The following is a 17,852-nucleotide window of genomic DNA, read 5'->3' as shown; positions in this document are numbered from 1 at the left end:
TAGAGAAAAGAACAACCAAAATAGAATGAAGATATATGGGAAACAATGGGAGTGTGAGCAGGGGTGTTACCTCAAGCTTGGGAACAAATACATTCTTGGATTTGGCATAGATCTGCACAAATGAGGTGAAAATATCATATATGGAAAACCCATTTGTATTTAGACATTTTACAAAGAATAGATGCATACTCATGAAGGAAAACCGTAGTGTGACCAGATCTCACTGTTGGGTTAAAATGAGAAGAAAAATTGAAAAAAAAGGGAATAAATGCATGCTCGTGATGGATGCAGTTTCATTTCCAACAAAACCTCTACCGGAAACAATGGAGACACCAACTGAGCTTCCAAGTAATGAGGGAAAAAACACGGGGATAGAAAAGAAGGAATAATGGGCTAAAAAAACAAAAATGGGTAAAATATAATCGCCAAATCAAGCTGTTCATGGATCTTGTCTTACCTTCCAAAGAGATGTCTGGAAAAGCCAACGGAGATATGACTGTTAGGGTGCTACTTGCAAAGGAGACAAGACTGTCGATCTCCTATTATGACAAAGCTCGATAAACTTTCTCAAAGTCTTAAACTTTTCTTTTCCCACCGGGGTCACACTATTTTGGTGCGATCCCGCTCACTTCATTTTGGGATCCCGCATCCCTCTCGTTTCTAATCCCAAAACACTATTTACCAACAAACAAACATAGAAAAGGGATAATCATTCGAGAACATTCCCTTTTCTGATCCCTTTCTCAATAAACAAATAGACCCTAAAGGAACATGAAAAAGTTGAAAATTGGTCAATTTTCTCATTGACCAACTTTTCCCACAAACTTACCCTCGAACCAAGGACCTTTCTTTCAAACCAAACACAAACTAAACTAAATTATCAATATAAATACATTAAGTTAGAATGTGTACGAAAGAAGGCCTGAGAAGCTAAGAAATGAAATCTAATAGTAGATTTTGCTTATTTTTCATTTCAAATTACTAACTTTCTCTCTTTTGTTTTTTTTTTTTTATTTTTCAAATTACAAGAATGTCACTCTCTCTCCTACTAATTCTCTCTCTTTCTCTGTCTTACAAATTACAAGAATGCCACTCTCACTCTTTTGTTTTTTTTCCTTATAAATTACAAGAATGCCACTCTCTCCTACCAACTCTCTCTTTTTCCTTACAAATTAAAAGAATGTCACTCTCTCCTATCAACTATCTCTCTCTCCTTATAAATTACAAGAATGTTATTATCTCTCTTGCCATCTCTCTCTCTCTCCTCTTATAGATTACAAGAATGCCACTCTCTCTCCAACTGATGGAGACCTCAGTTCGACACCTCGTCAACTACGGGAGACATTAGCTTGACACATCGCCTGATAGGGAAACCTCAACTCGACACTTCAGCAGCTGAGGGAGACCTTGGCTCGTCACCTCAGCTGCTAGGGAGACCTGCAAATCAAAGGTCTCATGAACCTAATCAAGTGTGTACATAGGGTGTCACCTCGGCTCGACACCTTGGTCATTGAGGGAGGTCTCGGCTTAGCACCTCGATAACTGATGAGGGAGACCTCAACACGACACCTTGTCAACTAAAGGAGACCTCAGCTCGACACTAGGGGTGATCATTTCAGCCCGACGTGCACAAGCACAGCCCGAATCACTAGGGGTGATCATTTCAGCCTGACTTGCACAAGCCCAACCCGAAAATTCTAGGCTTGGGCCTAGGTTTTGTGTTTAGGCTCGGCCCGGGCACGGACCCACATGAGGCCCGCAAATTTTAGGGCTGGGCATGGGCTTAATAATTCAAATCTTTAATTTGAATCGAGCTCGATAATTTATGAGCGAACCCTGCGTGCAGGCCCCTTCCGCTAATTTTAAATTGTTTTGGATTTCTATATAATCGGAGCATCTTGGCCGTCCCATCTTACTCTGATATTTTGGACTGTCAATTTTTCGCTCGCAAGTGAGACAGAAGTACGAATTATCATCCTATAAAACAAAAAATCAAAGCATCCATCAGAGTTATTTCAAGTGGGGACTCGTTCATCGATTTGTCATGACTCAGGAGGATTACGAGTTATGACTCATTCTGTACCAAACAGAAGAAATGTGGGGACTAATCACTCCTTACCCAGCCCACTGATTATGTGCGACAGTTCATGTCTTCTTGTTCTTGCTTCGGCTGGGACCTGGGATGAGTCATGAACCATTATTCTCCACATATCCATCTAAGGATAGTTTTGTCAATTTAAGTATTTTCTAAGGTAATAACACGTGTTCTCTATATTTTTGGTAGACTTTTACAGCAACGTTGGATGACTTGGATCTAGATAGCGACTGAACCTGGAGAGTCGACTCGACTAAACTCGACTCGTTTCCGAAAGACCGGAGAGGTCAGTCTCATCGGACAGCACAACTGCGGAAGCCGGCTTCCATAAGGACAATTTGGTCAATTCAGAAGCTGGAAAACTGTGAGTGGATCAGTGGAGTGGTTGGTTTTTGTTACAGTTATCAAGCAGACACATGAGGGATGTCGCATTGTGACTCTAGTCAAAAGAAGGGGGGTATTTTAGTTATTCGAATCATTCCTTGTTAAATAAAAAATTAATTATTTTTTAATCCCCCTTCTATTCCGTTTTGTTAATGACAATAACAGCCTTTGGCGGGTATCGCTTCATTTTTTTTTTATAATTTTTTAATCACTGTTACAATAGCTGATAATATTTCATCTTCGATTCATTTTCCCGTCATCTTCAATGGCGAGAGCCCTAGATTTATTGCTTGTTTACGCCAATAAGAGCTCGAAGATCCAAGGCGGAGCTCTCGCGATCTGTCATTTCAGCAGAGCCGAAGCTTCCATCGGCAGGTGCCTCGGTTTTTCTTGCAGTCTAAGCACTTGCGGATGCGGAATTAGGTGGGAGATGACTCTACGTCGTCCTTTCCTAAATGTTTTTTTTTTTTTCGCTTTCAGTTTCATTTTTTCCTTCTTTTTCATTTTTTTTTCTAGTTTTCATATCAGTCTTGGTCTGCATTTACAGTTCGAACTGGCAAAATTTACTGATCTTGCTGTACGATATTCTGCATTTGGAAGTTTCTGAGGTGGAATCTGGTTAGATTTGGGAGTTTTGACCTTTTCTGGAGGAGCATACTACTTTAGCTTTTCTTTTCTACTTTACTGGACTATATTTACTAGATTAAACGTGGCATTTCCTTTTGGATTGTCCTTCCACCGTATTCCAGTCCCCAAAGTTGCTTTGCTTTGGTTATAGTGATTGAATCTGAGAGATAGTCGGGGAGTGTTTGTTTGGTTTTCTCATCTCTTGGTAAGTTTTAGTTGGAAGTTCGAGATATGTACTTTTTTGATGGAAATGGCGTTGTTACTTGTTAGTAAGAGCTGTTCGCTGAATGCATCTAGAATGCGAAGAACTTTTATTGATTTAATAAGTTATGAGGTCGGTAATTTATCTGATTTTGTAGGCTTGAGTTTGGCTTATAATGGCATCGTAAAATCGAGGTTTTTGTCACAGAAGTGATTCAAGTTTTTAATGTTCTATTATCTATACTGCTCAAGAAGCTGCCTGCTGGATTTAGCTTGATCTATATTTTCCGATTCTGTTTAGTTGATATCAGACGGCACCACTGTTTGAGTTTGAGGAATTTGGAAATTCCTTTGAGATTCTTTTTTCTTTCGTATTTCGTTTGTCGCCCTGGTGTGAGTCCTAGATCTGAGATGTTGAAGAATAGATGTGCAGTTTTATTGCTTAAGCAGTCGATTTTCCTGATATAGCTGGGAATTTTGATGCAAGTTCTGTCTCGGCAGCTCCAGATTTTTTACATGGATTTGAGAGTTTTCTAGAAGATCGTTGTCAGTATTTTTTATTTTTTAACTTTTACATTTGGATATGACTCTGTGCTCGAGTTCTTTTCTAGTACTTCAGAATTACATTGCGTTTCTAGACCTTTAGAATCCCAAATCCTTCTGATTGTCTCTGCCATTTATATCCATGGACACAATTGGGGTCTATATCTTCTTTTATATGCTTGTGAATATGAAATCCAGGCTTTGGTGTACACTGGCAAAATCATCTGTGTATGCAACATACTTTCTTTTTACAGTCAATTTTTTCCCAAGCATAACCAATTTTTTCATTTGTTCACCAAGAGAATCTAACATTGATGTTGATATTTATTTATTTTTTCATAATACTTTCTTCTTTTTGAATGCTCCTAAATTGGCATCGAATAATATTTGAAGTACAGTGTCTAGTGTGGGTAAAAATGATTCAAGAAATGATATAAAGGTTAGATAAAGCGTGGCTTAATAAAAAACATGGTGCTTGATGGATCAAAATAGCAGGACAGGGCTTTTTGTTACCAACTCCAAATATTTGGGATTAAGGCTGAGTAGTTGAGTTGTCTGTAATAGGAATTTGTTTCCAAGGTGGCACTCTATTGTCTTTGTCCTAGTCTGCCTCTGAATGTTGTTTTGCACTCTAGCCTAGCAATGACTACCGGCACCATGATTCAATTGTGGCTGGCTTTGACTTGATTAGATATCTGCCATTTTATTGTTTTTAAATGAGGCATCTAAGTTCAGATGAATAGGATGAACACTATTTTTGATCTACATCTTATTATATTCTTCTTTCAAAATTGAACACTATTTTTCAAAGTCATCCCACACATGCATACAAATGTACACACTGTTTGTAGCCATTCTTCTATATTGTTTCTTTCTGAAATTTGAGTTCTTGGTTCCACCATCTGAATTACTCTCTTTCTGCAACAAAATGCATTTTTGTCAAATACTAAGCCTTATTATTATCACTTGTTAATCTTCTGTAAATCACATATAGGGCATTGATAGGGCTCTGAAAATGGTATTAAAATTTTTGGAGCCGTTCCTCTTTTTGTTTTGTTTTGTTTGTTTGCTCTTTTTTTTTTTTTTTTTTTTTTTTTAATTTGGGTTTCTGAATCAAGTTTTGTAGAACGTTTTCCTTTCCCTTGGTCTTGGAATCGGGCATTGTTGTTTTCCTCTTTGATATTTTTTTTTTCAATTTTTGTTGTGAACTTTTGAATTATCTTAGATGTGGAGATATAATTTTAGCTGTTGTCATTGATTTTGATTGATTGATCAGGGAAGTGATATAAGAAAACTGATGGTTTGCACTTTGCAGTTGGTGAGCAGTTGATTTTTTAATAATGTCAAGAATTGCTAAGTGGAAGCTTGAGAAGACAAAAGTAAAAGTGGTTTTCCGGCTACAATTCCATGCCACACATGTAAGTTCTTGATGGTTATCTTTTTCCCCCAATTTCAGTGTCACCTTCCAGATGCAATATGAATTTCATGTTTTGTGATTCTTCTGTGGCCAAAGTTATATTGGAATTAGATATTTTCCAATGTTCATATGTCTGTTGTGCTGACATGTTGATGATCTAATAAGATGTGTTTTGGACTTGTCTCTGTGCAACTTGGACGGAGAAACTGGTGCAAATGTATCTAGGATTTCTCAAAAAATCCCCAGTTCAAAAGGGAGCCTATGCAAAAGCAATTTGGGGTTCATAATCTAGTTCAAATCTGGTTTTTGGACACCACTCTCGTAAATAGCTTTTCAAATTTATTGGGATTTAGTATGTCTAGCTTGCTTTTGGGGGTTGCTAATTAATAAGGTTGCAACTTGGGCAGGTTTAGGTTGGTTTGAATGGGCCTGAGCCCAAAGTAGTGTAAAATGTTAACTCAGGCCAACCGAATTTGCACTCCTACTAATTAAGCAATTCTAGACATTATTTCTTCTAGATTTTTAGAACTCTAGAAGCATTCAGCATTCTTGACCTGGCCCAGCCTACAAATTTCTGGTCCGGGGCAAATATATATATATATAATACTCTTATATTATAATATATTATAATATGTAATTATGTATTATATACAACAAATTATATATACTTAACATTATATTATGTTATATCTATATTATATACATTTTAAATATTTCATTTTATATATGCAATTCTAGTTATTATTTCTTCTAGATTTTTAAAACTCTAGAAGCATTCAGCATTCTTGGCCTGGCCCAGCCTACAAATTTCTGGGCCAGGGCATATATATATATATATAACTTTTATATTATAATATATTATATTATGTATTATATATAACAAATTATATATACACTTAACATTATATTATGTTATATCTATATTATATACATTTTAAATGTTATATATATGCAAGTATATTTTATTTTATATTAAATATTTTATATAAAATATAAAAACTTTAATATATACACATCATGAGTTGACACATCAGTTAACACATGAGTCAACTCAAGTATGAGAGTTGTCTTCCTAGGCAAGGCATGCCTTATTTTTTGTGCCATAGGCCCAAAGCGTAGCCAAGCGGCCCAAGCCTGACCTAGCTTGGGCTTGTACAATACTTTTTTAATGTATTATACATAATTTAATTTAATTTTTGTTATTAGATGCCATAGGCCCAAAGCCTGGCCCGGGCTTGGGCCCATATAGACCCGAGCCCAGGCTTATATTTTAGGCCCAGGTTCTGGGCTGGCCCTAGACTATAACCATTATTATAGATGCTAAGCCCAGCCTGGCTAGGCCCATGATCAGCGCTACATTCAACTAGTCTTGTTTGGATTTCCTAAAGTTACATATTGTCATCAGAAAAGGGATGAAGGCAGAACTTCTGTGCCAACATGTTGAACCATGGATTCTGCATTCTGGGAATAGATGATATGATATAACTCATGCAATGTTAAGTTGTAGAAAGAGTTCATCAGTGATCCCAAGAGTGCGGGACCTTTTTAGCCCTAGTTGCAAACATATCCACCTTATGAATTGTTATCTTTGCCCGCTTAACACCAAATTCGGGGATGAACATAATTGAATATGATTCATGACCTTCTTCTTTTTCCAAAAAAAGAAAGAAGAAGAAAGAAAGATGAAATGCTTTTCCACAAATGACTTTATTTATTTAAGCACAGGCTCCTTGCAATATTCCACTTTTCAAAATGTTTCTACACAAACAATGCAGTTTCTCTACTTCCATGTTTTGAGCTAAAAACAAAGTTGAAAGATGAAACCTTTTTGTTTTTTGTATTTTAAGAGATTTAATTCTTTCACTGATTGTGGTTTATCCTACTAGGTTACCATCAGTAGTAAGTGACTTTCTTTTCTTTGACCTTTCCCCCATTTGGATTCACCATGTTGTTTCTTAATAATTGAGGTCTTGCAACCATAACTGGCATAACATTGCATCCTCATTCCTCCAAACTCCTTCACATCCTGTCCCATTTTTAATCCAGTTGCTCACATAGTTATTTTTTTCATTTTGATTTTCATCTTCTTTTATCTAAATAGATACACAGAGAGAAACTAGACAGCTGGCTAGAGTGCTGGGTGTGGACATGAACTGTTCTAATAGAACTGCTAAAAATGTTGCAGACACATTTGCAAGACAATGAGTCAATAGGGGAAGTCTATATTGGGGAGTAATAATGTAGGGGATGCCAATGTAATTTGGTATTAAGTAGCTGATGCTAGCCTAATTCTTGTACAAATTGTAAACAAAAAAAAAAAAAAGAAAACATCAATTGTAAAACAAAATGGAGAAATGGTCAGGATAGATTTCAAGGAATATCAGGGTAGTATATTGCAAAGTTACTGATTTTTAGATATATCTGTGTCTGGGGCTTCTAGAGGGTTTTTCAATCAAATCCATACATTTTATTTCAAGATGATAATAATTAGCATCATAATGCTCTCTTCAGAATTTAGGAATGATAGACCAAACTGCATATCTTCTGCAATCTTGGAAAATGATGTTCTGTGTAACCATTTTTTTTCAATCTCTCCAGTGATAGCTAAAATATTTAATATCTCTTTTGGTTTATTTCAGATCCCGCAAACTGGATGGGATAAATTGTTTATCTCTTTCATTCCTGCTGACTCTGGGAAGGCAACAGCGAAGACAACTAAAGCAAATGTCAGAAATGGGACTTGCAAATGGGCAGATCCCATTTATGAGACTACAAGACTTCTCCAAGATGCCAAAACCAAACAGTATGATGAAAAGATGTATAAGCTTGTCATGGCTATGGTACTGACCCTTCCTAACTATATTTCATTTTTAATCATTCAATCATCTTGACTGTGTTGAAGTCATTTTTTTATTCAAATAATATGTAATAAGTGGGTTAGCTAGTCTGCTAGCCAAATCATTAAAATTATAAAAAAGTATCCTGTATGGGAGTTCCCTCTCTTTAAGTGGGAGGGACAGATGTCACCTAGGAGGAGGAGGTAGTTACATTACTACCCCACTCCCTATTTAAGCTTCTTAAGGGGAAGCTAGAAGGACAGATGGAGAGACTCTTTGGAGAAAATTTTCACAAGAGATTCTTAAGAAAAGAAAAGATAAGGAGAGAAGAAAAGAAAAGTGCTAAGGAAAAGTCTCACTAATACAGGTAGAAAAAAGAAATTCCTCTTTGTGAATACTTCCTATATATGTCTTTTGCTTTGTATCCTTCTTCCTCTCTCTTTTATTTTCACTTTTGAGAAAGGAAATAGAGGGAAATAAACCATCTACAACCATGTGCCTCTACTTGGTTGATTATGGTCCATCTTTCAAGACAAAGTTAGGGATTAAACCATCTAAAGTCTAATTTTCGAAGCCTGATTATGGTTCCCTTCAAATGAAAATGAAGAGCAGAGGGATGAAAATCGTCTACAATCAAATATTTAATTTGATTGTAGAGAAGATGAGCTGAATGGCCCATAGGCTATTTATTATTTTTTATGTTCTTTGCTGTAATGGGCCTTAATCTGGGCTTTATTCTTTCTTGTGTTATGTTTTTTAATTTTTTGCCAACTAGGGGCCTCTCTGTAAATTATTAAAGTTTAACTTAATGAAATAGAATTAGGGGTGTAAGAGAGAAAGTTATGTTAGAAAATCTTTCTCTTTGAACCCTAGTTGCCGCCACCTTCTTCTTCTTCTTCTCTCTTCTTGAAACCTGATTTCTGCTACTTCCTTTTGATTTTCTGCAACCTTTTGAACAGTCCTTTATTTTCAAAAGGTTGTTTTTCTTCTTGGTATCAGAGCAGGCTCGACTTTTCTCTTTTTTCACTTCTTTTTTTTCATACACAGTGTGTATGGAGAACTGAATCATATGAATAGTTAAAGAAACTTATTTTAGCCTAGTTGTTAGTGGTTTCTGGAGAGAAGGGGATTGGTTTTGTCGTCCTCCTGACAGATTCAAGTGTGTTGCCTGAAACCCTAATTTTCTGGATAAATCTGATTATGGGCCCCATAGGGAGTTTGACCTGGGCGCTCAGTGACTGAAAGTCTTCTCACCCTTCATCTTGAAGATCGAATCAAGTGGATTGGTGTTCTGTGAAGTCTACAAGGAGGACTGAGATTTCTCTGTTTCTCCTGACTTCCAGGTGTGACATAAGTAGCTGGTATGGCTGCATAGAGGTTGGCTCACAATACAGTTTTTGTTGTCTTCATTTGTTGTTATTCGAAGTTGTTAGAAGTTATTTTCGAAGTATTTAAGAAGATGAACCCTTTAGAAGTTGAAAACAAGCATGTTGCTGAATCTGAACAGGTTCTGGGAGCCTCTGTAGACTCTCTATTGGCTGTGACCACAGTCAAGCTGGATGGAACTAATTATCTGGTTTGGTCACAATCAGTAAAAATTCATATCTGCAGTAGAAGCAAATGGGGTTTTATCTCTGGGAGCAAGAAGGCTCCTTCGGAAGATGATCCATCATATGAAAAATGGATGTAAGAAAATTATACTGTTATTGGATGGCTTGTGAACTCAATGCAATCGCAGATTAGTCAGCACTATTTGTGGATGAATTCAGCAAAGGAAATTTGGGATAGTGTTGTTGAAACCTATTCCTAGAAATTAAATGTGGCCAAGGTTTACAAGCTGAGAAGTGATGTGAAGAATTTGAGACAGGGGATAAATTGTTAGCTATTTATTTCTCAATACTGAAGTCTTTATGGCAAGAAATTGATTCGATAGAAGCTATAGCCTGAGACACCACTAATGATGTTGAGACCTACAGGAAACTTGTTGAGAGAAACAAGGTGTTTGAGTTTTTGACAAGATTGAATCTAGAGTATGATATCACAAAACAAAATATTTTATCCAAGGATAGTGTTTCACTGTCTCAAGCCTATGCCTTGGTAAGCAGTGAAGAAAGCATGAGACTTGTCCAGGTTCAAGGGGTTGGTCTAAATGATCACCTTGCTAATATGGGAGTGAAACCCAAGGGAGTTGCTGGGACTCCAAGTAGCTCAGGGAAGAAAGAAATTATTTGTGAGTATTGCAAGAAGCCAAAACACACTAAAGACAAGTGTTGGAAATTGCATCCTGAGCTTCTTTCTCTTTGGTTTCAAAAGAAGTCTGATAATATGAAGGCAGGGAGTGCCAATATTGCTGCTGGTCCAAATAGTGACAGATATCAAATTGAAGAAATGACTGCTAGTTAGCAGTTAGCGGCTATGAAGGCAGAATATGAGAAGTTTGGAAGGATGATCAATCACCTAGAGGGTGTGGCCTCTTCTTCCAACTCTCTAGGAAATTCAACCTCTTTTGCATTTGCTCATTCAGGTATACGGGCTTCTACCAATCATGCAACTATTTCAGGTAATCGTAGGATCCCTTGGATTATTGATTCTGGTGCTTCTGATCATATGACCAACCTTTCCACTTTGTTTGTTTCTTATGATTTACTTATTGGCCGTGACAAAATCACCCTAGCCGATGGCTCCCTTGCCCCTATCTCCGGCAAGGGAACCATCAAGGCTACAGATTCCTTGGTACTTCCCTCTGCTCTTCATGTACCCAAGCTAAATACTAATTTGTTATCTGTAAGTAGCCTAACTAAGTCATTGAACTGTTGTGTAACCTTCTTTCCTTCCTACTGTGTTTTTCAGGATCTGGAGTCTTAGAAAGTGATTGGGAGGGGCCATGAGGTGAATGGAATATATATGCTGGACACTCCTGGGTAGAGCCATGGACAACCTGAAAAAGCTTCTTTTGGGCCTACATCTACAGAGTCCATCAGTCGAGTCATGTTATGTCATTTTCGTTTGGGTCATCTTTCTTTTTCTGCATAAAGTCATTTATTCCCAGAACTGTTTAAGGGAATTAGTCTGTTTAGTCTTCATTGTGAGTTGTGTGAATTGTCAAAACATTGTAGAAGCAGTTATCCTCTGAGTAATAAAAGATCTTCTTCTCCATTTCATATTGTGCACTCTGATGTGTGGTGGCCTTACCACTTACCTTCTATGGGTGGTTACAAATATTTTATCTTGTTCATTGATGACTTTTCTCGGTTCACTTGGATATTTTTGATGAAGTCCCGTGATGAAGTTCCCAGACTTGTGAGGCAATTCCATGAATTTGTCCTAACCCAGTTTGATACCAGAATTAAAATTTTCAGATCAGACAATGCAAAAGAATATGAGAAAAACCTGACCTGTTATCTCACTGGCTTGGGGGTTATTCAGCAAAGCTCCTGTGTTAGGACCCCAGAACAGAATGGAGTTACTGAAAGAAAAAATCGGCATATTATTGAAGTTGCAAGAAGTATTTTATTTGCCTCACATGTCCCTACAAAATTTTGGGGTGATGCTGTTCTCAATGCAACCTACCTAATTAACCGTATGCCATCTAGGGTTTTGGGGTTTAAGTCTCCCTTCAATCTTCTTCATCTGAGCAAGGATCTTTTTCCTATTCCTTTTCGTGTCTTTGGCTGCATTTGTTATGTACATATCCCAAGTGTCCAAAGACATAAATTTGAACCAAAAGCCCACAAGTGTATCTTCCTTGGTTATTCCCCCACACAAAAGTGTTATTGATGTTTTGATCCGAAGACTAGCACTTGGTATGTCTCAATGGATGTCACCTTTGATGAGTTCTCTTCCTTTTATGATTCTTCTCAGGAGAGGCATTGTCCAAAGGGGGAGAATTTGTCACAGTTATTTGCTCTTCCCCTTCCTGTCTCAGTTGAGTCTTCTATTGAGACTCTTCCTCCTTCAAATGAGTCAAGGGAGGATCAGTCTTTTCATTCTCATTCTAGTGTTCCTATCCCTCCTCCTTTACCTCATCATTTTTTTAATCCTAGGTTGTCCCAACGACAGAGAACCAGAAGTGAGCAGATTGTTTCCCCTATAGCACATGAGCCTTCTTCACTTCCAGTCACAGAAGAGACAACAGGTACTGATACACAGCCCCATTGGAGTCATCCTACCCAGACCTTGATATCCCTATTGCTATTAGGAAAGGAAAAAGGAAATGTACTACACATTGCATTTCCAAACACCTTTCTTATAGTTTGCTCTCTCCTTCATATTTTGCCTACCTTTCTTCTAATACACAACCCCTTTGATGCCCTACACAAGAATGACACTTGGGAAGTGGTTGATTTGCCTGAAGGGAAGGATCCAGTAGGCTGTAAGTGGGTTTTTACTATCAAATATCATGCTGATGGCACCATTGAAAGGTACAAGGCTAAGTTGGTTGCAAAAGGTTATACACAAACATATGGGATTGATTATTTGGAGACCTTTGCTTCTGTTGCAAAGATGACTTCTGTGAGAGTTTTGCTATCTCTGGCTGCACACTTAGACTGGCCACTTTATCAGCTAGATGTAAAGAATGCATTTCTGAATGGAAAGTTACATGAGGAGGTCTATATGTTTCTTCCTTCAGGGATGTATGAAACAGATATGAAAGGGAAGGTCTGCAGGCTGAAGAAATCTCTTTATGAATTTAAACAGTCCCTTAGAGCATGGTTTGAAAGGTTTAAGGCTGCTCTTGTTAGCTTTGGCTATGTACAGACACAGTCTGATCATACCCTCTTTGTGAAGAGGAGAGGATCCTTGGTTGTTTACTTGATTGTGTATGTTGATAATATTGTTGTGACTGGTAATGATGTATCAGGGATTAATGATCTCAAATCTTTCCTTCATACAGAGTTTGAGATCAAAGATCTGGGGGAATTGAAATACTTTCTTGGCATAGAAGTTGTTAGATCTAAGGATGGGATCCTTATCTCTCAGAGAAAGTATGTACTTGATTTGCTTTCTGAAACAGGGAAGATTGGTGCTAGACCAGTTGCTACTCTTATTGATATGAGTCATAAACTCTCTGCTTTAGATGGAATATTGTTGAAAGATAAGGGAGTCTTCCAGAGACTACTTGGAAAACTTCTCTATCTATGCATGACTCAGCCAAACATTGCATATGCTATCAGCTGCATTAGTCAGTTCATGCATGTTCCCAGGGATACTCACATGGTAGCAACAGAGCGGATTCTGTGTTATTTGAAGGGTTCCCTTGGAAAGGGAATTCCATTTGCTAAGCATGGCCATATGAAACTTGAAGCCTACACAGATGCTGATTGGGCCGAAAACATTGATGACAAAAGATCTACATCTAGGTACTATAGCTTGGTGGCAGGTAATATTATCTCTTGGAGAAGCAAGAAACAATCAGTTGTTGTCCGATCTTCAACTGAAACTAAATACAGAGCCATGGCTCATGGAGTTTCTGAACTACTGTGGCTTAGATCCTTGATGGAGGAACTGGGTATTGAGCATGATAAGCTAATGAAGTTATACTGTGATAATCAGGTTGCCATCAACATTGCTCACAATTCAGTATAACATGACAGAACTAAACATATTGAAGTTGATAGACACTTCATTCAAGAAAGAGTGGCTTCTAGAGAGGTGTGTCTACCTTTCATCACTTCTGAAGGATAGTTAGTTGATTTTCTCACCAAGGGCATTCCCAAGGCTAAACTTCAGCATGATACTGGCAAGCTTGGCATGATTGACATCTATGCTCAGCTTGAGGGGGAGTGTAGAGAAGATGGGCCAAATGGCCCATAGGCTGTTTATCCTTTTTTATTTTTTATGTTCTTTGCTGTAATGGGCCTTAATCTGGGCTTTATTCTTTCTTGTGTTATGTTTTTTAATTTTTTGCCCAACTAGGGGCCTCTCTGTAAATTATTAAGGTTTAACTTAATGAAATAGAATTAGGGGTGTAAGAGAGAAGGTTATGTTCGAAAATCTCTCTCTCTGAACCCTAGTTGCCGCCACCTTTTTCTTCTTCTTCTCTCTTCTTGAAACTTGATTTTTGTTACTTCCTTTTGATTTTCTGCAACTTTTTGAACAGTCCTTTTTTTTCAAAAGACTGTTTTTCTTCTATTGACTATGGTTCCCTTTTTGTATGCAAAATTCCAAAGATTAAGGCTGTCTACAATCAGAGTTTCATATGATTGACTACAGCTTATTGTGAAGAAAGGAGTGAGAAGGAAATTTTCTTTGTATTAGAAAGAAAAGAGAAATGTATTGGTGTATAGTTTTTCAATTGTATTTTCTTTTTCTTTCTTCTCATTCTTGTACACTTGTTGTAAAAGAAAAGCAAATGAAAAGTTCTTTTTAAGTACCCTATTGTTCTTTTCTTTTGTTCTATGCGTTCATTTCTCCAAGTCAGAATCAAAAGGTGTTTTCTACTTTCTTGTGGAGATGTAATTAAGGGGAACAATCCGTATGATTCCCTGAATGGGCCTTACCCAAAATAATGAAAACTCAATCACTTGATTGAGTGAACTATGTTGCATGAGAATTTATTAAAATTTTCACACCAACAGACTGCAGTGCAGATTTTTTCTATATCTCTTATTTATGTTTTCTCATTTTTTGTTGTTTATCCTGCAATGGGATGTGCCAATTTATTTAATGTTTTCCTAGATAAGACTAATAATTATATTGACACGAATTTCATTGATGTTAGGGGTCTTCTCGATCTAGCCTCCTTGGTGAGGCTTACATCAACCTTGCTGATTTTGCAGATGCATCCAAGCCTTCTACTGTTGCATTGCCTCTTCAAGGGTGCAGCCATGGAACTGTTTTGCATGTAAGTATTTCTTTGTTCTTCTGAAGATTCCAGTCCTAGTGTACTTTCATAGTTTGTTATACTTTTTTATGTAACCTTTACAAGACAAAGATTCACCTTCAATAAAGTTTAAAGTTCTTTATGGTGTTCATGCCTATAAAGGATTTTATTTGCATATAGCCTTCACAAGATGGACCTTTTGTTTTTAGCTTTGTGTTTGCTTTCTAGAAAATAAGAGGAATTCCATCTTGGATTTGGGCTTTGTGATTTTCTTGCATACTACAAGCCATTTTTTTTGCTATTTGTACTAGCATCATCACAATATTCCCTGTTCTTGTCTTGGTGATTTTACTATTTGACTCCAGGTTACAGTCCAGCTGCTCACTTCCAAAACTGGGTTCAGGTACTGCATATAACCCATAAAATTACGTGCATCTTATTGATGTTGTTGTGCAAACCAACTCATAGTTGATTCAATTGGCCCTCAGAGAATTTGAGCAGGAGAGGGAGCTAAGAGAGAAGGGGTTGCAGCTGACTAGCAACCAGACTATTCATGAGAAACCTGCTCAAAAGTTACCTGCATCCGTAGAGATGGCAAATGATCAGATAGATAAGGTTTGACATTGCTTTTATGTTTCACTCCTCTATAATTTTGTCACGATGACTGATTATATACCTGTTGATATTCAACATCTTTAATGTCTGTGCCTTTTATTGAAGGTTAGCTTTCGACGATACTTTTATTTGGTTGATGAATATTAAGATAGATCATTATTTAAATGACTTTTCTTTATTGATAACTGTCCTTCCCAGTACATATTATAATATGCCATCCTTTGGGGACTTTACAGGTTCAACTATTGAAGTATAAAGAGAAAACTTATTAAGTGTTACTGTCTTCTAATCCATTAAAAAAGTGCTACCATCTTGTTATAATGATTTTCAGATTTTTCACAACTAACATTTTTTGAGTTACATGTTTGTATGATAGTTTATCAAAAGTTTCTTCTTGCTCTGTTGTAGATAGCCCAATCCCCGATCTTGCTGAGAACAGGCCCATGGACTTGAACAACTGTAGTATTGTGGTGGGGGAATATCCAATTGAGGAGCCAAAGTCTGATTATGGGAGGGAGGCAGCACACTTGGGGGAAAGTGTGAGGGATGTCAAACTTAGTAAAGAGGGAGAGAAGGATAAGGAAAAAATAGGTTTGGAGAAGGATAAACCTGATTTGATGGAAGACAAAGAAGTAATCTGCAGGATTGAAGGAGAACCTATAGGAGGACAACAACAGGTGGAAGAGGATCAAGTGAAGAACATGGCTAACAAGTTGGGGCTTAACATTGAGAATTCCAAGGAGATACCAATTAAAAAAAGTACAAGGAAAACTGGGGGTGGAAAAAGAAAGAAAAAATTGGATGAAGTGGAAAAACTAATTAATAATGTTGAAGGGGACAAAAAATTCAGTGCTAGAGGGGGGAGAAGAAAGGGAGGTCTTTAGGAAAAGGGGGCTTCGGGGTTTTTAAAGTGTCAATGAAGATTATTAGCCGGAATGTCAGGGGTCTAGGAAGTGCTATGAAAAGAAGAATGATTAGGGAACTGTTGAAGAAAGAAAAGCAGACATAGTTATGATTCAGGAATCAAAGGTTCAGGAGGTCAATAGGAAGTGGATTAGGAGTTTTTGGGGAGAAAGAAGATGTTAGTGGAGTTTTGCACCAGCCTGGGGTGCAGGGGGAATAATAACAGTCTGGAAGGAAGATATGTTTTATTGTTCTGAAGAGCTAGTGGGAAGTTTTTCTGTCTTGGTAAAGCTGAAAAACAATCAGGATGGGTTTTATTGGGTCCTTAACAATGTTTATGGACCAAATTCTTATAGAGAAAGGAATGTGATGTGGGAAGAACTATCAGATATTAGAGGCTTATGGGATGGCCCTTGGTGTTTAGGAGGTGACTTTAATGTGATCAGATTTGTGGGTGAATCAAGTGGAGGAAGACAGAGGGTCACTTCAAGTATGAGGAAATTTAACAATTTTATTGGGGCCTTTTGAGTTAAGAGATATCCCACTAGGGCAGTCTTGTTTTACTTGGTCCATCTCTAGGCTAATCCTATTTGTTCCGGACTTGATAGATTTCTTTTGTCTTTGTACTACGAAGAACATTAGGTTGGTCTCAGGGGGAAGTCTCTATCTAGAATCACATCGTATCATTGGCTAATTTGTTTGTTTTAGAGGTCTAGTGAGGGGGGCCCTATTCCTTTTAGGTTTGAGTACATGTGGCTCACCCACCCGAACTTTAACAAAAAGGTTAAGGAGTTGACAAAAGTTTTCGAGGAAATTACAAAAGCTGAAAGGGGAGATTAAAGAGTGGAGTTTGGGAGATTGGAAGAGAAAAAGAGTAGTTTGTTTGCTCAAATTGAGGAGCTTGATAGGAAAGAAGTGCCAGGTGTTTTAGAAGGGTATGAAAGAGAAAGAAGATGGTCTCTAAAGGAGTTAGAGGATCTTTTGTTGAGAGAGGAGATTAGTTGGAAGAAAAAGTCAAAGAGAGAAATGGATTCAGGAAGGTGATGTCAACACAGTTTTTCCATGCTTTAGCCAATGGTAGGAAAAGGAAGAGCTATATTTCCTCTTTAATAGTGGAAGGGGCTGAGATCACAAGTCAAGAGGAAATAACTAAAGCCTTTGCAAATCATTTCAGTTCTTTTTTTTGTAGGCCAATTTCTGAGAGGTGGACTTTGGATGGATTGGATTGGGAGTGTTTGGATGAGAATCAAGTACATTCATTGGAAAGGAACTTTGAGGAGGCTGAAGTTAAAGATGCCATATTCTCTATGGATAGATATAAGGCTCTTGGGCCTGATGGTTTCACATTGGCTTTCTATCAAGATTGCTGGGAGATAATAAAATTTGATTTGATGAAAGTGTTTAGGG

General features: G+C 37.5%; 1 protein-coding gene across 6 annotated transcripts in view; it reads left to right on the top strand.

Annotated features, from left to right (window-relative positions):
• Nucleotides 1-2,497: 2,497 nt before the first annotated feature.
• Nucleotides 2,498-17,852, top strand: part of LOC104605900 (uncharacterized) — a 42,570-nt gene continuing 27,215 nt past the window's right edge. For 2 of the 6 annotated variants that reach the window (XR_016078822.1, XR_016078821.1), the window contains exons 1-6: nucleotides 3,007-3,311; nucleotides 5,166-5,268; nucleotides 7,907-8,107; nucleotides 14,826-14,948; nucleotides 15,293-15,330; nucleotides 15,416-15,542. Coding sequence is in view for 4 of the 6 variants with exons in the window: in XM_010270849.3 (XP_010269151.1) it covers nucleotides 5,191-5,268; nucleotides 7,907-8,107; nucleotides 14,826-14,948; nucleotides 15,293-15,330; nucleotides 15,416-15,542 (567 nt within the window). In the remaining 2 variants the exon portion in view is untranslated. Of the gene's footprint in view, nucleotides 3,441-3,509; nucleotides 3,854-5,165; nucleotides 5,269-7,906; nucleotides 8,108-14,825; nucleotides 14,949-15,292; nucleotides 15,331-15,415; nucleotides 15,543-17,852 lie in introns of those variants that run through there. The other 4 variants (XM_010270849.3, XM_010270848.3, XM_010270850.3 and 1 more) reach the window with 4 other exon arrangements.

The sequence above is a fragment of the Nelumbo nucifera genome, chromosome 1 (assembly GCF_055504915.1).
Source record: "Nelumbo nucifera cultivar China Antique chromosome 1, China Antique-T2T, whole genome shotgun sequence".
Lineage (NCBI taxonomy): Eukaryota > Viridiplantae > Streptophyta > Magnoliopsida > Proteales > Nelumbonaceae > Nelumbo > Nelumbo nucifera.
This window is presented reverse-complemented; position numbering and strand designations above follow the sequence as displayed.